Raw genomic sequence first — 26,247 nt, forward strand, 5'->3', positions numbered from 1 at the left:
GCGGGAATGGCGGTGGTGATTGGCGGAGCTTTGCGGTGGGCGGGGTCAGCGGCGGGCACGGTGGCGCGCCCCCGAGCCGCGGTCAGAGCCGTGGCGGCCATGGCGGTGTGCGCACGGCTGTGCGGTGTCGGGCCGGCCCGCGGCTGCCGCCGGCGCGGGGCGGCGAGGGAGCAGCGCCGCGGGGCCGCCGACAGCGAGCCCGACACCGATACGGACCCCGAGGAAGCGGGCGGCGGCGGCGGCGGCACGGAGGACGAGGAGGTGGCGGAGCGCATTGAGGGCGGGCGGCCCTTGCCGCCTGTCATCGAGGCCGGCCCCGCCGGGCGGGCCCCGCTGTCCCTGCTGGAGCTGCCCCCGGAGCTCCTGGTGCAGATCTTCGGTTCCCTGCCCGGTACCGACCTGCCCAACCTGGCCCGCGTCTGCACCACCTTCCGCCGCATCCTCCGCACCGACACGATCTGGCGGAGGCGCTGCCGCGAAGGTACCGCCGGCCCGAGGGATGCGCGGGCCCGGGCTGCAGGGACACCCGGCTGGGGGCTGCAGGGACACCCGGCTCTCTCCCGGGGCTGCAGGGGCACCCGGCTCTCGGGGCTGCAGGGACACCCGGCTGGGGGCTGCAGGGACACCCGGCTCTGGGCTGCAGGGGCCTGGAGGACGCGGGAGGGGATGGAGTGGGGCTCCTGCAGGGCTGGGCTCTGGGGGTGCGGGGAAGAGCTACGGGCTGTGGGGCCATGACCATGGAGAATTGTCCACCCTGGGGCACGGTCCCTTCGTGGCGTGGGATATCGAGCTGTGGTTGTCCCCCGGGGGCAGCTGGAGGGGAGGAATGGGGTGAGAGCAGGCCCTGGAGGGGATGCCTCCATCATCAGTGGGGGAGTTTGAGGATGGGGGATTTCGGCATAGAGGACAGGGAATGCTCAGCCCCTGCCCCGGGGAAGAAAGGGGCTCTTGGGATTGCTGGAGCCATGGAGACAGCGGATACACCGGGAGCAGGGAGCCTGCTGGGTGCAGGACGAGGGCAGGCCTGGATAAGAGCATCCTCTGGGGAAGTGCAGAGCCAGGTGTGGAGAGGCTCCAGGCTGGTGTGTGCGTTTTCCAGGGATCCTCTGCTGCCAGGATGCTGTGCTGCAGTGTTGTGAAGGCCTGGGAGGTGTTTTTCCCTCCATCCTGCTCTGTGAGGCTGCAGTTCTCCCTCATTACTCCTCATCCTCTTCCTCCCACCGTTGTGGCTCTATGTCTTCTGTTTGTTAATCCAGTCCTGTCTCACCTCCCAAGGTCTGCCTTGCTGTGCTCATCGTCTCTCCAAACACTGCCAGCCTGCCAGCTTCTCCTGCTGCCAGCACATGAAGTCATGTGTATTTCCCTGTTTGCTTTCTGTTTTTAGTACCTCTGAGGGCACAGGGATGAGGTTTGGGTATGTCAGTGGCTGCCTGCAGTGGGATCTGTTGGAGTGCCTGAAATTAATTCATGCCTTATCAGCACTGTTCAAAAACCTTTGGACAATACAAAGGCTGCACCTGGAAAATGTAAACCAAAGCATTCTGATTTCATAGTTCAGCATTGTCCCAATAATTTAACATTGAGTTTAGGAGACATGCTAATGAAGTGGTATTAATTCTTTCCTTACACTCCTCTAGTGACTTAGAGCCCTCATGGATGCATGTGGATTTGATGAATGGTGTGTAGAACTTCACTGATGAATTATTTGAATGGGTTATGATCATGGCAGAATGTTTATATAGAAATATATGGGACTTTTAAATATAGGCTGGGTTGGCTTGTATGGGAAGCCTGATGGAGAAATACATTTATTTATCTATCTAGTTCATGTGTGCTCCATGGATTTTTTTTCCAGTAAATAAAGCAGTGTTCAAAAGCTCAGCTGAAATTTAAGGAAATGAAGGAAACAGTGGAATTGGTATGGCTAAAATTAAACTGAACAGGAAAGGAAGGTATCAGGACTACACTTTTGTCTATGGCCCTTAACTAACTACCAGGTGAGAGGTGCATAAACCAAATTTTGATTCTTTTTGCACATTATTTCCCCTGTTTTCCAAGATGTCCATTCCAAGCACTATCAGAGTGCCTTGGTGGCTGCAGGTGTGGCTGAGGAGGATCTTGTACCAAAGGCAGGTGCCCAGGCTGTGCTGAGCAGATAAGGGACAGTTCCTGGCCAAAATGTTCCTGCAATGGTGAAACTGATACTGAATCTTTTAACCAGCCCTGGTTTTCCAAGCAGTTCCTCAGCTGGACTTCTCAGGCTCCTGGTGGTGCTTTGCATTTTGCTCTGCTGTGGTTGGACTGTAACTTTGAGTAGTTGTGCAAATGAGTATAAAATCAGGCATTATTTTGTGGGTAAACATCAGGTGTTGGCGTATAAATACACATTTAAAACTTCAAATATTCTGTGCTGTGTTTCTTCACAGCCATACAGTGGTGGCTGTGTGAGAGTCAAACATAAAAAGTCATCACTTTTCATAATCTTTTCCAAAACCAAAGCAATTCCCAGCTGAGGTCATTGCTCCAGTGTGTGTTTGTATCTGCCTGAGTCGTCTTGTGAGGCTGCACATCCTAAAAACAGAGCAAGAACACATGTGCTTTGGTGGTTTATTCCCTCTGAAGCCTACTGATGATCACAGAATAACATCCTGAGTTGGAAGAATTCCACAAGGATCATCCAAGTCCAGCAGTAACTGGGAAACTTCAGCTTGCTGTCAGGTGCACCTGCAAAAAAAATACTCGTGTTTTTAGGAATGCACAGCAGTGCAGAGGCAGGAAAGACCATCCTATAATAACCCAGAGCAGAGAGAAGCTTCTCTGGGAGAAGCTGTTGTTGCAGTGCTTTGTTTTTGTCATTTTTCACTTTCCCTCAGATGCTGTGAGGATGTGAGAACAGCCTGGCTGTGTCCCAAGTTGGATGGAGCCCTCAATCCATGCACTGCTGATGTTTTGCTCTGCCCTGCTCTGCTCCAGCTCAGCTGTAGATCAGCCTGAAAACATGATTATTCCAACTGTCCAGAGGACTTGTCTGCCTGAAAGTGAAGTGGCTTTTGCTGCTGCTGGGCTGAAGCAGGGGGAATTGTGTAACACTGACATGACAGGGCCGCTGTCCTTTTATCATTGCAACTGTTTGGGGTAAACATTGTCTCTGGATTGCTTCCTTGGCAAGGAGAGGCTTGCAGTCACTTCCATGTTGTCTATAAATAGGAGATTGCTGATCTCTGCAGCAGGAGCAGAATTAAAGCTCGTGTCACCCTGGCTGGTGGCCTGACTTACCTTGATTAACACCTCCTAGTCCATTTTTAATCTTCATTTCTTTCATCTTCAACCAGAACAGGGCAAGTGCTGCAGCAGACACCTGGGAACAGACCAGTAATGCAGAATAACCAGTTCTAGAGCTTGGGTGAAAAGGCTTTTTGTTTGTGAAAACAGCCTCCAGCAGCTTTTGGGTCTGGAGCTGAAGTTTCTGACCTTCAGATTGAATTGAAAGAGGTGCCTGTGGAGAAGAGTGGGAAAAGAAGAGTGGGAAATGTGGTTTGTACTCTCAGTGAGGAGACTGTTGGGAGACTGTTGTGTGCACAGTGTGTTAGTCTGTGGCTTTTCTTCATCTCTGATGACCTTTTCTGGCTTTTAGGCAACAATTTGGCAGTGGTTGGCTGTTCTCACTGCTTCAGAGGGTTTCAGAGCTGTGTGCAAGCTGCACATCTGGAGCTGCTCATCTTCTGCTTTGGGCTTTCCACAAATGGTTGCATTTGTTGCAGATCAGATCTCCTCCTCCTCGGTGCTGAAAATCTCCCATTTTTGTGGTGTCTGGGCTAATCCAGTGAGTTTTTATGCCCTCTGTTCTGTGTCCAGCCTTGTGAAATGCATTTATCCATGGATAATTAGAGGGCTTGATTAGCCAGGGCACAGTGGAAGTTCAGTAATGGTATCAAAAGGGGATCAAGCTCTGCCAGACATCCTCATTTCCTCTGTGTCCACACAGCTCCCTGGTGTTTCCATGCTGAGAAGGGCAGCAGAAAAGCAGGAATTTGGGGTTCTTTCTGGAATGGAAGAGCCTTGTCCAGCATAGGCCATGCAGAGGAGGGGGTGACACATCTTATTTTGGGGAGAAAAAAGGGGAAAGTGAGGCTTGGAGCAGGGCAGGGAATAAATGACACTTGGAGAAGTGTTGGTGCAGCTCCTGCTAAATGGAAACTGCTTTTCCAAGGCCTTTAAATCCCCGTGCATGTGACCATGGAAACAGCAGCCTGTCCCCGAGTTTGGGAAATCAGCACTCCTTACAAACCCACTCCAGCAGCCTTCCCAGCTGGTCAGTGGGAACTTGAAAACCAATTTCCAGCCTTGCTTTGGAAGCAGGATTAAGTAGCCATTTTCTAAGGGTGTGAATTTTGGTGCCTGTTAACTCCTTAAAATAAAAATACTCACTGAGCCTATTGCACTGAGATGCATTTCCTTAAAATAGATTTAATTGCACTGAAGTGGAATTTTCCAGGAAGCTTGAGCCCTTCAGATCTTTCTTGGAAAGGGATTTCTGTTCTCTGTGAAGAAAACCTTACCAGTTTTCTTTTTCTGTCATTATCTTGACACTCTGCTTGCTGTTAATTTATGTTCCTCTTGCTTTCTGGGTTACAAAGAGATGGCCTTTCTTGCTTATGTTATTTGGAGGGGTTGTTTTTAGGCACTGTGGGGCAAAAGATTGATTTTTGCCATAAAATGACCATCCTGATGTGAGCAGCTGGGTCAGAAGAGCTGCAGTAATGTATTTATGGAGCTCAGCCATCACTGTGGCATTTCCACTCTCTGTAGCTGTTTGGTGACCAAAACAGGATAAGAATTAGTTTTAAAATGAGTGCTAAATCACACTAAAATTAGATTATTTTTTCCTTGATAATAAGGTTTGGATAGCTAATGTCAAATAAGGCATAGCAGTATAGAAATCCTCAATTTTTGTGTTATTTAAAGGAATTTGTTGTCACTTGGAAAAAATTTGCATCTTCCCAGGGAAGATTGGAATTACAACCACTTTAATAGTGGTTTGGCTTTCTTAAAATTGCACTGCAGGTTATCAGGGGAGCTTTGCCATCACATCACTTCCCAGCCCACCCTGTTATTGGGAGGTGGCTGCAGGTAGGGGATCTCCCATGGCACTGCACAGAACCTTGAGGGATTTGGGGATTAGGGAGAAAGCTTTGGGAGAAAGCTTTGGGAAAAACCAGCACCTCCTGGAGGAAGAGGCGATGTCACTCTCAGTGCTGTCAGAGCTGCCATTTGGGCAGCATCCTCCCTTTCCCACACCCTCCAAACCCCTTCACTGCCTGCCTGCAATCTCCCTGCAGTGGAAAAAGCACATCTCACCAGTGCTGGGGTCACTGAGTCTTTGCTCACATGGAAAAGAGTTTCTTGTCCCCAAACCACGCTGTTCCTGCCCCCTTCCAAAGGCTTTCCGACCAGCTGGGGACATTCCATGCTGATCCCTGCACCCCTGTGATGTGTTCCTCCATCCCTCACGTGCTGGAAAGCCTGGAGGGCTCTGGCTCTGCGTTCCCAGCCTCCCTGGGAGCTCAGCTTTCAGTTTTCATGGATCTGCAGGGCTCAGCTGGCAGAGCCCCAGCACTAAATGGTTTGTTGGTGCTGGGCTCTTCCTCCTGCCAGCTCGTCTGGCCTCTCCTGATTGTGCTTCCTCAGCCCACCTTGGGCTTGGGAACACTCAGAGCTTCCTCTGGCTTTGCAGGAGGAAATCAGCAGGAGTTCTGCTGTGACTTTGGTGGTTTTTGGTGAAGGGCACTGTGTTTCCAGACCCCAGAGGCCTTACTGGTTTAGTGTCAGGAAGGTTTAGACTGGAAACTGCCCACAAAGCCCTGGACAGCTTTGCAAAAATGAAGTGACTTTGTGGTTTGGTGCTCTTCAAACTTGATTTTGGAGGTTTGGGTTTTTTTTCCCCTTTTTTTCCTGTGTATTTGCATACCAGGTGAATTTATTTATAAATTATAATAATAAATAATTATTCATTTTATAATATTTTTTTAACTTGTTATAAATCAATATATTTATTTCTATAAATAAAGGGTACTTGCTGCCCCCTCTCACCTTTGCTGCCCTTGCTCCTTGCCCAGAGTGATGTGTGCAGGATGGGTATTCCCTGGAGACAGGGAATAATAAACCCTGTTTGTGCTTTCTCATCATGTGCTTGTATTTATAGACAGGAGGAGGCTGAATTAATTCAGGGGAACTTCTGCTTTTCTCATGTATGAAACCTGAATTCTCTCCTGCAGCAGGTTCCCAGCGTTAGGTGGTGCTTTGCAGCCACAGTTGTTAATTCAGGGATGCTCAGCCGAGGATAAAATCCTTATTTAATGGCTTGATGAGGGTCTGCACAGATCCTTTTTGTGTCAAATATCTGGCAGGTATTTGTGCTGCTGAGGAAAGCTGCTGTTTGATCTGTGCTAGAGATGGCTTTGATGTCAAGGAGGGCAGTTTTTGCACTGAGATCTATCGGGGTCACTGCAGCAGGGTGGCATTGTCACTGCTGATTTTTTGGGATCTCCCTCCTCTCGTTTCCTCCCTCTGCTCTTCTGAGGATTTCTGCCATTGAGACATTAGCACTTGCTTTTATTTTTTTTTGAAGTTTCTTAGAAGCTCAGCATTGACTTCCTGAAAATGAAAGGAGAGAATCTCATTTTCTGCTTCAAAGCCACTCTGAGCTTTAACTCCCTTTGTTTTCAGGGGCTTCTGGAAGCAATCAAAGGCATCTGACTGTACACCAGCCCCGTCTCCATCTGATCTCCTTTCAAGTGTAACCATATTTGTACACGTTTCATGTCTCCATTCCATCCTTTTTCAAGTCTGTGACCTTTCCTTTAGGATCCTAACAAGCAGTTTTCCCCCTGTTGGGTACCCCGGTGGGAATAGCTAATTGCTCCTCAGGGCGGTGATTTGCTGTAAACAGGCACACAATCCCAGCTGGAGTGGGGATGTCTCCCACATTTCACACTCCTCCTGGCCGAGGTGTGAGCAGCTGTGACTTTGCTCTGTGTGTTTGGGCCTTATGGTGTGCTTGTTGCTCGGAAAATGTGTTGCATTCTGCAGTGAAATTGCATCCAGTTTTTAAAAGCAAAAATAAAATTTCTTGGTCTGCTTTTTTGCACCTTCAAGAATGCACCTGAGCAGATCTCAGTGGTTGATACCAAGACCTTGGGTCTAAACCCCCACTTTGTGCCAGAATTGACCCTTTTTTCCCGTGTTTTTTGCAGAATATGGAGTGTGTGAAAACCTGAGGAAGCTGGAGATCACAGGAGTGTCCTGTCGAGATGTTTACGCCAAACGTAAGTGACAAAGCCAATCCAGTAATACCAATTTGGAGAGCGCAGAAATGTTGAATATTTATTAAACTTTGGTATTCAGACTGACTTGCAGGGGTTTCACTAGGAATTCACTAGAAAACTAGACATGTTTGGAGTTTCATTTCATAGTAAGCAGGTGCCAAGAGTTGGGATTTCTGTGCCTCCCAATCCTTTGGTGGGAAAAGAGGATGTAATTTAATTTTTTAATAAAGTGTGTTGATAGCATTTCATCCTGTTTTGCCATTTTCAGACCTTGCTAAGGAATTAATGGGTATTTTTTCTAAGCCTTGATCTCAGTGAAAGGAAATGGCTATAGGAAAATGGGGAAGTGATGAGCATTCCCTGAAGGAGGAGAGGCTGGCAGGAGGTGTCTGTGTTTTGGGGATGTCTGTGGGACATTTTGGGACCCTTTTGAGACCCTTTGGGACATTTTGGGACTATTTGGAGCCTTGAAGCAGCAATGACCTCAAGCATTGATCTTAAAGCTGGTAAGAAGAGCAGGTAGAAAGGGTTTAATCCTATCTTTAGTAGACTTGCTGGGCATCCACAGGAAAATTATTTCATCACCTAATATCTGTCTTTCCCTATTACACACTACACTAGGGATGGAACTGCCGAATTTTCCTGGCTGGGAGGGCTGAGTGATGCTGAGCCAGCACACAGATGGCCCCAGAGAAATCCCACTAGCCCTCAAGGCCTCCCTTAATTCCCATTTAATCCCATCTCTTGGTGTGGTGACAGCCACCCAGCACAAACCAGGGCAGATCTCAGCTCTGCATTGCCATTTGGAAGTGGGACAACATCTCTTCATCACCTGTGGTCCCTTTTCACTGCATAACTTTCATGGTTTAGAGATACTAAAGTGATATTTAGTGCTTTTGATGCACAAGTTGTGGGTAAAAATGGCTTTACTGGCTCAGGACAGTGGTGACTCTCTAGCCCAGCATCTCCCAGCCATGGCTGAGGAGAGGGCAAGCCTATTTTAGGATATTTTCCTAAACATTCTCACTGTTTCCAGGTTTCCTGGGTGTAATCCCTTTGTTTATTGAATAACCTGCAATAGATCTGTCTCACACATATGTCTCCAGGAGAAGTTTCCAAATCCATGGCATCCATTAGCAAAGAGTCACACTTGATGTGTGAGAACCACCCTGTGATGGTTTTTCCTGCTCTTCTCTGTAAGGTTTGTGTCCAGATCCATCCAGCAGTGGTTGGATCCAAACTGGGAATGGTTGCTCCAAACTGGGAATGGTTGCTCCCAACTGGGAATGATGGTTGCTCCAAACTGGGAATGCCTGGCAGCCTTTCCTGCCTTTCAGGATTCACCATCCCAGCTCCTCTGCTCAAATGCAGCTCTTTGCCCAGAGCAGTTTCCTGGTGATGTCACCCCATTTTCTCTACTGTCCCATAAACCTCTTTAATTGCTGAGGAGTTAATTTGGTATTACTGCAGGACTCAGGGGCTTTTTTCCATTCACTGAGTTTGATTCTGTGAGAAATAGTGTGGGAAAATGGGAACTGAGCTCAAGTGCCTGAGAGCAGAACTAATCCAAGGCCTGGGCTGCTGTCCATGGAGCTACTTGGAGTTCTTGAGCAGCAGTGCAGGGTTTGAGGAAGGACTTTGATTCCACTTGGAACTCACTGGAGTTTTGCCATTTGCAATAAATGCCTGTGGGAATCTGGAGCAAGTTCTGTGTGACAAATGCTGCTGACGTGAGCATCCTGGGGGTGACAGAAACAACCGCCAGCAAACTCCAGGAGAGAGCTGGACATCCCTGCGTGGTTGATCCAGACCCATGGAGCTATTTACTGATCCCAGTGGAGCAGAGTTTGCTCTCACTCACCCTGCTCTGTCTGTTCAGGTATAAACCCTCGGGTGAAGTCGGGGCGCTTTATGAAAATCCTGCCCGACTACGAGCACATGGAGTACAGAGATGTTTACACCTGCCGTACGTACCCTGCTGCCGCTGCTGCCTGCGCCCAGCCCGCCCGGCATGCTGCATGGAGTGTGCCCTGGCTTGGAGCACAGGGTTGGGGATCACCTGGGGACGGCAGGGAGGTGCCACCAGCTCGGTCTGGTGGGTGGTAGGGGAGCGCAGTGACCCTGCGGGGTGACAGCGGGAGCAGGGCAGTGTCTTGCATGGGAGACAGGAGTTTGATGTGGTTTTGCAGTTTGGCAGGCTTTCAGATAGCTAGTTCCCCAAGACTTAGTCCCTTTTGCAAGACTCTTTGATATCTGGCTGATTTGTCTAAAAATACCATTTATTAGACACAGAAAATAACAAACATACAAACATAGAACAGATTGACACACATAAACACACAATGAATGCCTAATTGCAACACTATGATAGTTAAAAATGCAATTATGGGGTAAAACCTTGCTTGAACTATAAAAATAGTTAAAAATGCAAGAAATGCTTGCTTGAACTATAATGCAAGTTAAGAAATGCTTGTTTGAGCTAGCTGAAATGCAAGTTAAGAAAGGTACCTATAAGTTAGCTGGAATAATACAATCTAGGAAACTCAATGATCTTACCAAATCCAATTTTTGGAGCTGGAATACATTGGAATTCCTCACCCAATCCCAGGGCAGTAACCACAGGGCTGCGTCCAGACCTGGGGAGAGGCTTACTTCACGCTCCAATGTCCATGTAGAAAGCTTCTACCTTTTCTGAGATTTCATGAGCTTTTTATAGGATAAAAGTGTGTATTTGTAGTCACTGAAAATTTCTCACATTCTCTCTACATTCCACAGGGGAGTGTCTTTTCAGACTTTCAGTTGCCAGCACCAGATAGCTGTTGAATAGGCTATCAACCTAAACTTAGCCATCCATTTTTTGGGACTGATCAGAGAGAGAAGGGGGAAGGGGGAGCATCCTGCCACAGGCAGGCACTGAGCTGTTTTTTTTTGAGGATCTCCCTTCACAGAACAGGACCACTCACCCTGCTTATTGGGAGTTGCTCCTTTCTTAGAGGAAAATGCTCAGATACCCTGGTGAGGCCTCCCAAAAAATATCAGGCAAAGACCTTTGTCATGATCCAAGCGAGCCACAGTCAAATCCACAGCCTTTTGCAGTGAGAAATGCTAAGTGTTCCCATATTAATTCCCTCCCTGCACGCTGAATCCTTTTAAGCACCATCTCTGTCTCTAGGAAACGTTCTGCTAATGTTTTAAAGATTGTGATTTGCCTTCCTCACTTTGGGTAACCTTTTTTTTTCCCCCCCTCCTCGTGTTGTGCTGAGGGAGGAATAGTTAAACCCTTGGAGTTCAGCGTTCAGCAGGAATTGAGGGGGAAGGACTGATTAGTTTACATCAATTAAGGAAGCCAGGAGTGTTTGGTGTTTATTTGGAGGGGGTGTTGAGCTGTCTCTGATGCTCCTTTGGGTCTGCAGAGTTTGGCAGACTGCAGTTACTAACTCACTGCTGCTTGGGAATGGAGTTTCTCACCCACATTAATGAGGGAGTGGATGCTGCAGAATTCCCTGTGCTGAGGGAAGCAGCCAAGCAGGGGAGGTGGGGACTTCACTGTGAGTCAGGACAGACCAGCAGCAGGAACTGGGACAAAGTTTTGGGTTTGGCATCCCGGGGTGCCTGTCAACACCAGCTGTGTTCCAGGGCTGGATGGCAAGGAGAAGCACATCCGAGCTGCGAGATGATGGATTTCTTTGGAGATGGGATGTTTGCTCCAAACATGCTGTTTTTGACAGCTCTTAAATGACATTTAGTGGTGCTCCCTCAGCTGTTAATTCTTTAGCTGCAGCCCCAAACTTCTGATGCAACCCTTTTGTTGTGTTCCTTGGGGAAAAACTCAGACTCGATGATCTTGGAGGTCTTTTCAAACCTAAGTTATTCCATGCTTCTTTAAGTCCGTGTGGTCCATTAAGTGGTCCGTTTTCCCCTTTTTCTTCGCTGTGTTGTCAGGATTTTCCATGGCAGTGTTCCCTAGGCAGTGCCAGCTAGGTGAGCTCAGATCACTTTCCCCAGGGATTTAAACTCCCCTGGATTACCCTGAGCTCTTCCCCTGAGCAGGTCAGCTATCACCAACCTGGGCACTGCTTGCATTGCTCCAGCTCATTTTGCTTACAGAGACCTTGCTGCATCCCAAGGATTGGATCTTTCCTGGTCAGGACCTTCCCCAGGGAGCCTTCTGTCCATGGGAATTTGGCATTCCCTGCTTTTCCAAGCCCCTTTCCATCTGCAGAGTGTGCAGGGCTGCTTGTGGAACGTGGGGAATATCCAGGCTGGATGAAGGTTTTCCTGGAGCATCCAGTGGATGTGGTTTTGCTGCATTTGGCAGGATGTGGACTCAGAAATTTGGATAGGCAAGAGGTTTCTCCAGAACTGAGCACAGGCAGTGGGAAACCTTGGAGAAAGACCCAAGTGCTGTTTTCTTTCGAGGAGCAGGAAAGGAAACAACTGGCAGATCCATCCTGTCTCCTACCAGGAAGAGCCAAGGATGGAATTCGTCAGGTTTTCCCTGTAATGAATATTAGCTGCTGTTTTGCTGGAGCCCAGAGACAGCCCAGGCTTGAAAACTGATCTGTGCTTTTGCTTTGAGACTTGTTTGGGTCCTTGGCCAAGCCACCAGCATTTTCCCCAGTAACTTCTGGAAGTGAATGGGATTTTTTTTTTTAGCCTCCTGTGTCGAGGACTCAGCTCTGTTTCCTGAAATTGCTTCTAACAGGAGCTGGGGCATTCTCATCCCCTTTGCATAGCTTAATTTCCTGTCCTAAAAATCATAATAAATTAAAAAGCTGCGTTTTTATCAGGCAGACAGGCAGACTGTGGTGGGTGGAGCAGCTCATCCCATTAATTAATGTGTAATTACTGAGCTGGAAATTGGGTTTGCCTGCTTGCCTCAGTGCTGTTTGTGCAGCTCTTGGTTCCCTGGGCTAAAATTGTTTACTGCCCAGGGAAAAGGCTCCTCCAGGCCAGTTGGCAGCAGCTCTGGACATCCTTCCCTGCTGTTCTAAACCTCTGTGGAAGTTCTTGCTTTTGGTGGAATAAAAACACTCCTGTAGTTCTTGCTGGCTGAAGTAATTAATGAAACAAAGCTGCTGGAGCCAGCTGCACTGAAACACAATTCTCCTTTTAAACTGATGCAAACCCAAACCTGTTCTTCAAGCCAGTCCTGGAGGTTAAAATGAGTTATTGTGGCTTTCTGAGTTGGCCATGGACATCACTGGAAGGCAAGTGAAATACCTTCTTGCCATCTTCATGGAAATAATGTGCTGTTCCTGCCCAAAATGCCAGGCTGTGTAATGTCTTCTTGTGAAGGTTATTGGTCATGTGAGGAAATCAGATGGACAAAAGGAAACTAGGTGGACGAGAGGAGTGGCTGTGTAAGGACTGGAGGCTGTTCCCATCCCTAAGCTTTCCTCACAACAGGAGGTTTAAGATCATTCTGTAATAGCCTTTTCTCCTGCTTGCTGAAAACATTCCTCTGTTTAGGTGGGATTGAAGGGACACCTGGCTCTGAGATGAGAAACTGAGAAGCCTCAAGTCCTACAGTAGATTTGGAGCGGGTTTTGGAAGCAGCTTCAGGGCACTGCTGGGGTGGAGCTGCTTCTGCAGAATTTTCCAGGCTGTGACTGAGCTGGCCACACCACCAGACTCCCCAGCTGGAGTGATCCATGTGCTTTGCCCCTGCTCCCAGTGGCTGTTTTTAAGGATGCTTAACTCTGGAGCCAAATTTGTCTATGCAAGGCAGGGAAATGCTTCTAAAATACCTAAATTTCTCTGTTCCTTCCTGCCTTCCTGCCCTTCCCTATTTTGTTTTGCTTTGCAGTGTGAAGCATCGAGTGTGTTTTTGGTAACTGGAGGCGGCAGATGCTTTTATTTGTTTTTAGCTCTGATGGTATCATGCAGTTTGCATTAATGGCACCGTGTTGCAAAAGTTTTGTGGGAATTCCTGGTGAGGTAGGTGGTTCTGCCCTTCCACAGGGCTGGGAGCAAAAAACATCAGTGTGTGTGAGCTTGTGGGATGCCTCAGCTCAGAACTGCCTGGCTGGGCTTGGACACAACCACTTCTCCTCAGCAAAGGCAGCTTGGGTGCTATCAGTCAGCGCTGTGTGCAGGCCTGGGAGCAGTATTTCATTCCCAAAATCCCATTTCCATGGCTGGATGTGCTCACTGGAGTGTCTCCCTGTTCCCTAGTGCTGCACCGCTACCGGCACATCCTGGGATTGTGGCAGCCAGACATTGGACCCTACGGGGGACTGCTGAACGTGGTGGTGAGTGAGTACCTCAGCCTGGGCCTTTGGAGCACTGAGGGGTGGTTTTTGATACTTTCCAGACCTTTTATACATTTCCATACCATTAAGGAGTCTGAACAGTCAGCCATCATGCAGTGGTTTGGACCCAGAGGTTGCTCCTTGGTTCTTTTTGGTTTCTCTTATGTTGGACATCAGGAGGAATTTCTTCACAGAAAAGGTTGTTAAACATAGGAATGAGGGAGGTGGTGGAATCTCCATCCCCACTCGTTGCTCTGGGTGGGGATTGCTCACAGGTTGGACTCCATGATCTTGGAGCTCTTTTCCAACCTAAATAGTTCTGGGATTCTTTTCATCATCACCACGTTTCTCCAGACAGTTCTTTTATTTTTCAGCTCTACCCCAAACAGCCCCAGGAGCAGGTAGAAAACATGATTAATATTTGAGGGAAAGGCTTGATTTAGAGTTTAATGCTGATATTCCAGTGGTCAGCACAGGAATCTGTTCACTTCATTTTCTTGGCCTGCAGCTGAACCTTTTGCAAAGGTTTTAGCAGCTGTGTGGTTGGCAAACCTTTACAGCAGTCCTGTCTAAGACTTGTGCATCAGATGCAGAGTGACACTGCTGCAAGATCCATGGAGTCTGGCAGCTCTGGAGCTGCTGGCAGAGCAGTTAATGAACAACATTTGAATTGGTTGAGAGCTGAGCCAGGAGTTTACCTGAAGCCCTTGTGCTCTGCACCAAGGTTCAGTAACTGCCAGGTTGAAGTGTAACAAATCACGAGGCCTTTGGCTTTTGCAAGATTCTGTTCCATGAACTGTGTGTAAGAGGGCATCCAACTGCATCAATACTACCACTGTGACCTTATAAAGATTTGTGGGACTGCCCTGCCTTGGTGTCAGATCCCTGTGGTTGGAGAATTTCCTGCCTCTGGAACTGCAGGGCCTGAGGGGAAAGAGGTGTGCAGGAAGGGGATTGACACTTGTGCCTCTTAGCAGAGGAAAGTGTTTCTTCCTCTGTTCTCTGAGTACTAAAGCCAAATAATTCCTCATCCAAAAGGCAGGGATAATCACGGGAAGCAGAATTCATCTGGCATATCTGCCAGCAGGAGCTCTCAAACCAATTAGAGTCTGACTTGCTGTGTGGTCTCTCCCTCTGGATGCTGCTCCAGGCACCCGGAACAAAGTCGTTTGCAGCAATAAAGGCCTGAGCCTTTCCAGCGGTGCAGGAAGCCTTGTAAAGATCCCCTCTTCACCCAGGGAGTGCTGGCAGTGCATATGGTCTGGGTTAATGGCTGGAAAGCTGTTTGGGAATGCAGCAAACTGTTGTGCAGCTCCTGCCCTGGGCCACAAGAGGCCTCAGAGTTTGCTGCAAACTCCTTTAGGAATCATGCAGGGCTGATCTGGTGGGTTTTGTGTGCTGTCCCTCTGCAGGTGGATGGTTTGTTCATCATTGGCTGGATGTACCTGCCACCTCACGACCCTCACGTGGATGATCCCATGAGATTCAAGCCCCTCTTCAGGATTCACCTCATGGAGAGGAAATGTGCCACGGTGGAGTGCATGTATGGGCACAAGGGACCTCACAATGGCCACATCCAGGTGAGCTCCTCTGCCCCTCTCAGCATGGTGTGAGCACTTGGGCTCTGGAAATGGATCCATCAAAATGCTGGGAGAATGTTGTTTCAGGGATGTGGCTTTCACCACCCTGTTGTGTGTGGGGATGCCAGCTTTACACTCGTTATGTGTCTGACGAGTTGTGTGGGCTCTTCCCTGCTCTGAATTCCTTCCCTGGCAATGGCACAGCCAGGCTGTTGTGCTGTTTTCTGTTGGGCTGGGAGCACCAGGATGTGCACAGGCTGGGGGAAGGATGTGTGAAGTGGTGAGTGTGCCCAGGCAGACACAGACCTGTTCTGCAGCTCTCTCCATGGTTAGACCTTGAGAAGGTGATGCAGCATCCTTTGGATGTTTTCAAAAGCTTCCTGACAGGTTTTTCTTTAAAGGAGGAAGGTGAAATGGAGAAGCAGCGTAAAACTGTTATTTTCATTAGAGTGCTTTGAGGTTTTACTGCTTTTATTTCTCTGTTCTGTAGCTGCTGCTCTTGGTATCACTGAATGATTTCTCTATTGTACCAAATTCAGTAATGTTTGTTTTTAAAGTATTTACCATGAACTGTCTTAGCTACACCATCCAAAGCATCTCTAAACAGCTCTCTAACCTGTTCCATTCTCCTCCATGGTAACTACAGATTGTGAAGAAGGATGAGTTCTCCACGAAGTGCAACCAGACAGATCACCATCGGATGTCAGGGGGGAGGCAGGAGGTGAGTGCTCTGCCAGGGCTCTGCACTGAGCCTCTTGGTGTGTCTCTCCCTGAAGATCAGCTCTCAGCTGCTGTTGGGCTCTGGGAGGTGCCCTTCTCCCTTCTAATTTCTGTGTGATTGAGCATGTATGAAACCCCTGGCTGGGAGCTTTTGGCTGATTGCCTGTTTCAGGCAGGTTTGTGACAAGGTGCTCTTTGAGCTGCAGCTCCCTCCTCCTGTTTTGCTGCTGTCCCTCTCCTGTCCAGAGAGGGACAGCAGCACATCTCAGACGTCACACAATGCTCCAGGCACTGATGTGTGTGGCACTGCTGTCTGTGTAATTAAGATCTTTCAAACACAGTGAGCACCAGCTGCATTTGGATACCTGCTGGTCAGTGAGGCACCTTCCCACTGCTTGTCTTGCTCGAGGGATTAAAAGCTTCATTTGGTTCTTTCTCCTGTGTGTGTCAGCTCTACCCAACCAGGCAGATTCCTGACTCAAATACCTGTGTTTAGGTGTAGGAATAAATGTCAGGATAAATACCTGTGCCAGGTACTGCTGTTTGCTGCCAGCTGGTTCCACGTGACAAACATGATATTTCAGCTGCTTCTGAGGAATGCTGTGAAATATCTCTGTGCTAATGGGAAACAGCTGGGTGAAAGGTTTAGTTAAGTGTCTTCTGGTGCTGGAGCAGATGAGAAATGCTTTAATACTTTCAAAGCACCACGTTAAGTGTGCGTGGCATTATGGTAATTGGAGGATCTGCCTGGGGAAGATAAAGCAGGCAGGTTTGGAATATCACTTGGCAGGCTGCTATCTCAGTGTAAGCTGTTATCACACCAACTCATGGCAGGGTATTAACTTGTCAGAGCTGCAGTTGGGGTACTTCAGGAGATGCTTTCAAAGCACCCTTTGGATTTAGATGCATCAGTATTAAACCAGCAGGATTTAACCTCCTAAACCCCTCAGTGCTTTTCAAAAGCTTTTTCTTTTATGTTGAACACGTCAGGACAGGGCACAGGAGTCAGCTTGTGGGCACAGAAATGAGTTGCTGTGAGAGAAATAGTAGATGAGCTACTTTGCAGTACCAGGCCATGCTTATGCTTTTATTCTGAGGAGTTTTATGGTTCTACCAGGGATTTACTTGAAGGGGAGCCTATTTATGATGTGCTGACTAGCATGATCACTGTTGGTTAAGCATATTTCCAAGCCAGCTGTGCAGCAACACGTGCCTGTTCCCAAATCCAGCCACATTCCTCTCTCTTGGGCAGAGCATATTCCCTGTCTGTGGCTCTGCCAGTGCAGTGTGCTGCCACAGAGTCACAGAGTGAAGTCATCTTGGGGCACATCACTGAAATCACCTCCTCTCCCCCCTTTTCTCCTCGTGCTGCAGGAATTCCGGACGTGGCTGAGGGAGGAGTGGGGTCGGACTCTGGAGGACATCTTCCACGAGCACATGCAGGAGCTCATCCTGATGAAGTTCATCTACACCAGCCAATATGAGTGAGTCCTGCTCTTTGTGGTGAGGCTGCTGCAGCTTCACAAGCATTTTCCAGCTTCACTGGAGCATTTTCCCCCAAGATAAGGGTTTTCCATGGGCTTTCACAGCCAGGGGAATGTTGTGTCTCTGCAGTGCTTTCCAGCTCTACAGGGAGATGAGGTGGACTGACAGCAGTAGGAATAGGATTTCAAGTTCTGCACAGTGACTAAGGTGCTTTTGAGTCATTTGGCTGTGTTTAATTTGAAGACAGAGCAAATGCCTGTGATCCCAAGGAGTGTGTGGTTATTATCCATATTAGTCAGTGTGCTTTGTAGTGCAGGAATCAGAGTGTCCCTGAGAAACTGGGGGATTTCAACCACCTCTCCAAGCTTCTATTAGCAGCCACCTCACTGTAGCAGATGTTTAAATATGCTTCACTCTCAGGTTCTCTGGGAATCTCAAGGGCTGAGGAGGTTTCCTTGCTGCAGGAATCTCCTGGTTTGCTCATGAGGATGGCAGGGAGAGACGGGAAGGGAGGGAGGAAGTGCAAATCCACCGAGCTCGTTTGCATTGCTGACAACACAGATCCTGCCTGTCTTGACAACATCCCCAAGCTGCTGGAGGAGCAGAATGCAAACACATTGCTGGTGCTGAGGGGTTTTTTCTTAACTTCCCTGCCATTTTTCTCCTGCACAGCAACTGCCTGACCTACCGGCGCATCTACCTCCCTCCCAGCAGCCCCGAGGACCTCATCCAGCCAGGTCTCTTCAAAGGCACCTACGGGAGCCACGGGCTGGAGATTGTCATGCTGAGCTTTCATGGCAGGAAAGCCAAAGGCACTAAAATCACTGTGAGTGTGTTTGTCATTCTCTCAGGTGCTTGTTGAAGTATTCTCAGTGCCGTGGATGCGCAGGAGAGATCTCTCTCTGGGAGCTGCCAGCCCAAACCCTGTTCCCTGTGGGGATTGCTGGCACTGGGTGAATCTCTGCACATGCAGAGTAATCAGAACCTGCTCTGCAAAGTTTCTCCTGACTCCCCCTGGTTCCTTCTTCTTTTCCTCTCCCTTCCAGCTGCTTTTTCTGTGAGCAGCTGCTAGCAGGTCACTTGAGATCCCCTGTGTGTGTGAGGAGCAGGTACCAAATGCTGGCAGCTCTTCACTGAAGTCAGGCAGGGGAGCTCCTTCCTCCCTGCAGGGAGAGATTCTGGTGAAATGCAGCTGCAGCTTTGACTTCCCTTCATCCTTGCAAGTACAACTTTTGATTTAAAATTCCGTTTCTGGAAAGGGGGAAAGCAGAGATGTCAAAGAACAGCAAACAAAATCCAAGCAGGACTTTTTGTTGTCAGCTTGGTGATTGTAGAATAGGGTGAGCTATGAGTAAATCAGGTGATGATGACTCTGTAGCACCCAGGGTGTGCAGCTGTGCTGTTCCTTCCTGTCCCTAGGGAGATCCCAACATCCCAGCTGGGCAGCAGACTGTGGAGATAGACCTGGCACATCCCCTGCAGCTGCCTGACATCGAGAACCTGCGAGACTTCAGCGAGCTCTCCCGCATCGTGCTGGAGGTGCAGGAGCAGGTCCGGCGGGAGGAGCGCGAGAGGGAGCAGCAGCAGGAGGAAGAGGAGCATTCCCAGCAAGCTTCCTCCCAGCCTGCCAGTCCCCTGGGAGCAGAAGGTGCTGAGGGGGAAGAGACTGCAGCTGGGGCAGAGGGGACGACCCAGGACAAGGCCCCAGCTTCCCAGCCCTTCGTGCTGCCTGCAGGAGTGATCTCGAGGAATGAGGATTATCCCCGCACCTGCAGGATCTGGTAACTGCTGGTTTTGTGGCCCACTCACTTTTTGAAAGGGAAAGGGGAATCTTTGAGGTGTGTCCTGAGTTTGTGTGCCCTTTGCCTGCCTGTGGATCTCCCAACCCCTTGGGCCTGGGTTTCACAGAATGCCAGGATGGTTTGGGTTGAAAGGGAGCTAAAAGCCTGTCCTGTCCAACCCCTGCCATGGGCAAGGACATTTTCACTATCCCAGGTTACTCCAAGCCTTGTCCAGCCTGGCCTTGAACACTTCCAGAGATGGGGAATCCACAGCCTCTCTGATTCCTGCCCCTGCTGCCTGATCTCCCCTGCTTTGCTTTTTTCCCCTCTCTCACAACACTGTCATCTGCCATCCCACTTCCTTGCTAGATTTATTTCTGAAGCTGGCACCTCTCCTGAATTCCACCCCGCTTTTTTTTTTGCTGTGTTTTATGTCCCAGAGCTGCCCAGCTCATATATTTAGAACTGTTCAAGCTGCTTCCCATTGCTGTGTGTGTCATTCATGTTCTTGCTGTAAGAACACAGTGCTCTCTCCTACCTTTCCCTGCCCTGTGGTGCCTTGAGGCAGCCCTGACAGGAGGTACAGGCATGCAGAGAGCTGTGTTCAATGGGAGCTGAGGCTGGTGAAGCAGCACACTCAATGAAGTGTGGAAAAAGAGCCCAAAAGCTGAGGCTTAGGCAGGTGACCTTCAGCCAAACAGCTGTGCTCATGGAAAAACCTACCAAGAGCTGGTTAATCCCAGAAGGCTCCTGCTGTCACAGCTGAGTTCTGCTTGGATAAAACCCTGCTCCACCTGCTGCCTGCTCGGAGCTTTGAGTGACCTTTATTCCTCCTCACATCCTGCTAGGTTTTTCTGCTTTTTAGATTTTTCTCTGCCTTCCTTTAGGTTTTGCCTCTACGGTCACGCTCTCAACATGCCTTTGCTTTCCTGGGAGGATTATGTGAGCCTGTGCTGATCCTTGAGTTGCACAAGTTAATCTCAGATGGGTTAGGGGGCTGAACTACCAAAAAGCCCAGCTTTGGTGTGCAGGTGCTGATGAGAAGAACCTCCAATCAGCAATGGGGAATTTCTTGCCTTAATAGAAAAACCGAGCGCAAAACTCGCTATTCTGTCACACCCAGCAGAGCGCCTTCCTCAGAATTTTGTGCTGATTTTTTAACTAAATACCAGGAGATCGTAGCTGTCCTCACACTTATTTTATCCCTCTCCCCTTGCAGTTTTTATGGCACAGGGCTCATCGCTGGGCACGGCTTCACCAGCCCCGAGAGGACGCCGGGAGTGTTCGTCCTGTTCGACGACGATCGCTTCGGCTTCATCTGGCTGGAGCTGAAATCCTTCAGCCTCTACAGCCGCATCAAGGTCTCCTTCCAGAACGCCCAAGCGCCTTCCCGGGAGGCCTTTGATGAGATGCTCAAGAACATTCAGTCCCTGGCTACTTGATGAGTGGTTGGTGATGGACAGGGCTCGGGGTGGCAGAGGCTCCCCAGCCGGGGCTGCCGTGGGGAGTCGTCGCTCTCGGTACCTCTGGATAAAAGCATGCACTTTGAATAAAGCCTTTTTACCCCAAAATGTTGCACACATCCCAGTGCAGACATCCCAGACTGCCCTCTCCTCTGTGCCACTCCACGCTGCTTCCCAGCAGTCCTTGTTTGCCAGGCTGTGCTTTGTAGAGCTGAAGGGATCCTGCAGGGGAGGAAGCAGACCTTCCTCAGTGTGAAAAACGATTATATTGGGACAAAAAGGATGCCAGGTCGGAGCTGGACAGAGGAACAGGCAGTGACAAAGCACATCCTCCTCTCCAGAAACCTTTCTGTGGGTGCAGCATTGCCAGGAGAGGCTGATGTGATACCTGCATCCTTAGCTTGGTAATTGGAGTGTGTGGTTTCTTCTGGAGAATTCCCTCAGCAAGGGCAGGATTCCTACTGCAGATGAGTGTGTGCAGCGTTGTCCTGACTTCTGGAGCTCCAGCTCTGGGTGTCTCCCTGAGCACAGAGATGATTCTTTCTCCTTGCAGCAGCTGGCTGTGGGACTGGAGCTGGGTGTAAACTGCAGGAGCTCTCACGTGTTCTGATTTATTCGTACCTGAAAGGTTTTCTCAGATCTTGCAAAGTGTGTCTGAAAAGGCAAAGGAAGCAGAAAGAAGCCCAGCTGTGAGATGAGCCCGCTTGCCTCCAGATGGGCAGCAACAGGTGGCATGTGTCACTGGTCCAGTGTGACCCCAGGGGTGGCATTCCTGTCCAGGTTGTCTTTTGGAGTCTGAAGGGATTTTCCTCATGTTGTGTGGTTTGTTCTGGCTCCTGGAACACCAGGTGCTGCTGGCTGGGTGCTGCTGCTCCCCTCACAGGACCTTCCTGTTCTTTCTAGCTGCACTTGTTTCATCCCAGATGATTTTGTGGTGAGCTCTGCTGGGAATTGTGTGCTGCAGACAAGGAAGCAGATTCCCAGCAGACAGCAAAATCCTGGCCAGTGCTCATCTCCAGGCTGTGAGTTGTGCTAGAAACCATCAGCACTGACACAGTCCTTTGCTGCAGTTGCTCTCTGGCTGTGATGATAACCTCCAGGTCCCTTCTCTTCTCCCCACATCAGTGTCTGACAAACCTCTGCCTTTACATCTCTGCAGATTTAGGTCTTTAAATGGACCTGTACCTGTGCTGGGAGGTTTCAGATCCCTTCTGTGGAGAAGTGTCAGTCCCTGCCTGAGTTCCAGTGCCTGTGAACAGCTTTTATTCTCACTCTCACAAGGGCTTTTTGCCATTTCTGGCTCTCCTGTGTTCCCTCAGCTGTGTGAGAACCCAGGCTCCAGCAGAGATGTCTAGCAGCAGCTCATGTCACTCACAGGATTAATTCCTGTCTGGATATTCTCCAAACCTCTGGGAAGCTGAAGGTGATTTAGGGCACTTTTTGCTTTGTTTCCTTCAGCTCTGTGAGGAATGGAAAAGCCTCAGTGCTGGAGGGGAGGAGCTCCTTGGGGAGTGGGCAGAGAGGTGACCTGGAGCTGAAATTGGGCATCTCAGCCTTCTGCTGCAGCTGAGCACTGGGCAAAACTTGTGTCAGGTTTGCAGTTTGGTGCAGGTTTGCAGTTTGGTGCAGGTTTCTGACAGCTAAAGATGTTCAGTGCTGGGTTAATGGGTTAATAGTTGGTTAACCTCCATCTCAGAGGTTTTTTCCAACTGCAATGGTTCTATGGTTAGGACTTCATTAGGTGATTTGAGATCAGTGGCCAGTTTATCTTGGAGTTTGCTGTCAGGCAATCTGTTGGCTGCTTTGTGTTCTCTAACTGCTCAAAGGGATGGGAAATGTCCCCTTGGGCAGGTGTTCCCATTGCTTGTCCCTAAACCCAGCTCTTCTGCAGCTGCATCCTTAGCTCTCATTGCAGGTTCCTCCTTCCTTCAATATCCCCACCAAAAAAAAAATCCAAATCCTAAAGTTTTACACAACTCACTTGATAATTTTTGCTTTAAAATCACGACTAAATTTTTTTTGGTGGAGATTAAAATCCAGATTGCATTGAATGCCCTGCAAGTACCTGAGGCTTGGCTCACTCTCCCAAGTCCTGACCTGTCTGTAGCCTCTGTCCTTTGTCACCTGGACAGGATGTCACCTTGTTTTCTGCTGGCACAGGTTATGCATCTGCTCTTCTCCAGGCTTTTTGTCCTTTCTGAACCTTTCCAGCCTCAGTGCCAAGGATCTCCTGAAGGCCAGACCTGCTTGGCTGGTTGGAGAGGAGGGTTTGGTGGAGGCTGTGGGAATTTTTCCCAGCTCTGCCTCACCCTTGTAGTGGCATCTTTTTATTTATGACTTACCTGGCTGGCCTCAAAACGTCAGGATGTGCTATTCCTGATGAAAGGGAAAACTGCTGGTACCCCCTGGCTTTGTTCTGTCTGGAGCAAAGCAAATAGCAAGTTTGGTATTAATGTTCCTCCTCTGATGCCTTTTCTCACCTCCTGCTGCTCCAAGCCTGGCAGGCTTTTGTGGCATTTCAGACGAGAATTCCCTCTGATTTGGCTGAGGGTGAGGAGAGCTGTGAAGAAGGATTTGGGAATGCTGGGGATGCTCCTGTACTCATTCCTTTGTGCATAGCTCTCTCAGTGCTTCCAGAGCAAAGCAGGATAACATGGAATCAAAACTCCCAGCTCCCAAATCTTTGGGAAAGGGGAGACAGATTTAGGAGCAGGCAGGTTGGATCTGCTCACCATGGCTGAGAGGGATTCTCCTGCTTTCCCAGTCCATTTCCTCGTGGGAAGCAGTGCTGACAGGACAGGGCTTTGCTCTGCTTGCTCATGTTTGGTACAGGCTGTACCACCCTTGCCCAAATCCCAGTTTTTCCAGCCTGTTGGGATCTTTTCTGTGAGCTGTTGACAGGGATAATGTGTGGTGGAGCCCTGCAGATGGTGATAAATTTCTGCTGCCGACTTCTCCTCGTGCTGTTGGCTCTGCAGGAAGTCTTGGGGACAGTTGGCTGGATTTCTTCATCCCAGATGGGTGGGAAGTGCTGGCGAGGCTGGAAAACAACTTGTCAGGGGTAGGAATACTCTTGGCAGGAGGCTTTTGGATTGAGCAAAGTGTTTGCAGTGAGGTTGTGGAGCCCAATGGCCACTGCAGGACCTGGGGCTGAATTCTGGCTCAGGAGCAGCGAGTGACAGGTTTGTGTGCTGAGTTCTGCTCCTCCATCCTGCTCCCTGTGTTGTCAAAACACATGGATTTGGCCAGCTGGAAAACAGGAGCAGCAAAGCTCCAGTTTGTTTGCCTTGGGCTTGATTGGAGAGCTGTGAATGTGCTGTGCTCAGGCAGCGTGGTTGGAGGAGACTCTGCCTCCCCCAGGGATCTGTCAGGCTGGATTTTACTAAGGGGAGAGGAAAAAAGGATGGAAATTTTTGTAAATTTGGGTGTCAGCTCCATTGTGGAGTGAACACACATTGGAAATGTGTGCTGGGGAGGAAGGGAATTCCTGTGCAGCTGTGCCTGGAGGTGTCAGCTCCTGGGAAAAACCCAAACTGCAGCTGGCTCAGTGGTCACCTTTTTCTCGCTTTTTATTAATTTAAACCTAGTGGAACTCGGTGGGAGTGTTGGGTGTTGTGTGGAAATGGGTTGTTTAGGCTCAGCTTGCTAGTTTAGGGAATGATAATGTGTAAACTCTGTCTTGTAGCTGGCTGCTCACGTGGCCAATAATGTCCTGTTCAGCTGCCAAAGGCTCAAGCTGCCCTTGAGTGGGACAGTGAATTATTTGGGATGTGCAGTGGGAGGCAAAGGTACCAAACTGTGAGTGCCACTGACCTTTGGGTGTTTTGTGGGCTGAACTAAAATGTCTGATTGTGGTTTTTGTTTGGATTGCAAATCCTTGGAACTTTTGAGGCAAAGAGCACTCGGATTGACTGCGTTCATTAGCTTAATTAAAGCAATCTGCACTTTTGTTTTGGCATTGATTACTCCCCTTCCCCTGTTCCCACGTGTATTTTGCACTCACCACTTTAACATGACACTGATGGATTAATTTGGGCATTTCCTGTAGGTTTTGAGTGTGGATAAGTCTCTGTAAAGTGTTAAAAATGAAGGTGGAACAAATCCCTGCTTTGTACAGAGGGCAGTGGGAGGAAACCATTGGATATCCACCACCACAGATATCCATGTGGAATGTGATAAATTGTGGTTTAAACACCTCACCTGCCCAAGGGATGTGGTTTTTCCTGTCCTTTCCTTGGTGGTTTTGAGAGGAATGGGATGTATAAAACCACCTGGCCTACTTCATCCCAAGTTTTGGAAAGCTGAGCAAGCCCTGTGTGTTACTTTTACACCTGATCATTGTTACCCAAGGAGCCTTTTCCAATTTCAAATAATAAAAAGCAAAGTTTTGTGAACTTATTTCTGTTTGCTTCTTTTTTTTCCCCCCCTTGTCCCAAAGGAAAATGTCGAGCCAGTTCCACCCTCCTGGTGTTCAGCTGCCTGTCATCCAATGTGGCATGAGAATGAATTTTCCCTGGTTTGGTTGCTTGGTGAGCAGTTCTGATTTCCTGATGGTGTGAGACACACCTCATGCTGTGAAACCCCAGTTCTTATCCCTGTTTTCTGCTCTGCATCTCCCCTGGGATGTCCATGGTGCTCAGCTCCCTCCCACAGCAGATTTGGGGTGCAGAACTGACACCCTGAGCCCTGACTGAGCCTCTCTGCCCTCCCAGGCCCAGCTTTGAAAGGAAGTATGAGGGTATTCTGGAGGGTTTTTTCCCATTCTTCCTTCCACTTGGTCTGAAAGGGATGAGGAACAGGAGACAGTGAGATGGAGTCACTCCATTCTCTGTGGGATCAGACTGGGGAGTTTTATTCCTTCCACCTCCAATTCTCACCCACTCCAGCTCTGCGCTGCTTTTCCGAGTGATTCTGTAGGAATGGGAGAACTTGTGGCACGAGCTCAGCTGCCACCACGGAGCTTTTCCTCCTCCTGCTGCAGGTCCTGTGCCAGCCCCAGCTCCCTGGGTGCCACCTCTCCTGGAGGGAATGTCGTGCTTCAAGTTCTGCAGCCCAGCTTTGCAGGTAAGTTCCTTGGCAGCTGATCCTTTTTGGGAGCAAACCCTGGCTGTGGAGCACCGAACTCCCCAAATCCAGGCATGAACTCCTAATTTAGGAATGGCTCTGCTTTCCTGCTGGTGGATAATCCAGGCTGGAGTGCTCTGTCACCCACAAGGCTTTTGTTTCCAGGCAGGAAGGAAGGTTGCTCTCCATTCTTAAAACTACAAATATGAGCCTGAAAATCCCTTCCCAGTGTGACCCCAAGCCCTGGCAGCAGCTGGAGCCTTTCCCTGGGGTGAGGATGGGCTGTGACAGCATCAGGCTCTGCCATTCCCTCTCAGTCCAGTCCTTCTACCTGCCTTGCCCTCTGATCCAAGGGCTGCCATTCCCAGTTTCCAAAACTTTGGGAGGCACCTAAATGGGAGGAAGGAATGCTGGGCTGTCCACACTGAGTTCTGTCCTTCCCTCTCTGCATCACCCCAGTGCATCACCTGGAGGAGGCTGAGCAAACTGCTGTGTGTTTTGCTCATCTTCCTTCCCTGCAGGAATTTGCTGCTTCTTCCCAGTGCACAAGGTTAATTAACGGCTAATTAAAGCCT

General features: G+C 49.2%; 1 protein-coding gene across 2 annotated transcripts; it reads left to right on the forward strand.

Annotated features, from left to right (window-relative positions):
• The first annotated feature begins 74 nt into the window (after nucleotides 1-74).
• On the forward strand, nucleotides 75-25,006 carry FBXO31 (F-box protein 31). Of its 2 annotated transcripts, XM_085071398.1 has the most exons (10): nucleotides 75-481; nucleotides 7,254-7,325; nucleotides 9,205-9,291; nucleotides 13,503-13,579; nucleotides 14,992-15,159; nucleotides 15,806-15,880; nucleotides 17,254-17,363; nucleotides 18,037-18,190; nucleotides 18,784-19,145; nucleotides 20,365-25,006. In XM_085071398.1, exons 1-10 carry the CDS (start codon nucleotides 100-102, stop codon nucleotides 20,585-20,587), a joined length of 1,710 nt encoding a protein of 569 aa, XP_084927524.1. In that variant the 5' UTR covers nucleotides 75-99; the 3' UTR covers nucleotides 20,588-25,006. The 2 variants fall into 2 exon arrangements, with proteins under 2 accessions (XP_084927524.1, XP_084927525.1); XM_085071399.1 differs by lacking the exon at nucleotides 9,205-9,291.
• The last annotated feature ends 1,241 nt before the right edge of the window (nucleotides 25,007-26,247 follow it).

The sequence above is a fragment of the Lichenostomus cassidix genome, chromosome 11, assembly GCF_008360975.1.
Source record: "Lichenostomus cassidix isolate B80296 chromosome 11, HeHo_3.0, whole genome shotgun sequence".
NCBI classification, from domain to species: Eukaryota; Metazoa; Chordata; class Aves; order Passeriformes; family Meliphagidae; genus Lichenostomus; species Lichenostomus cassidix.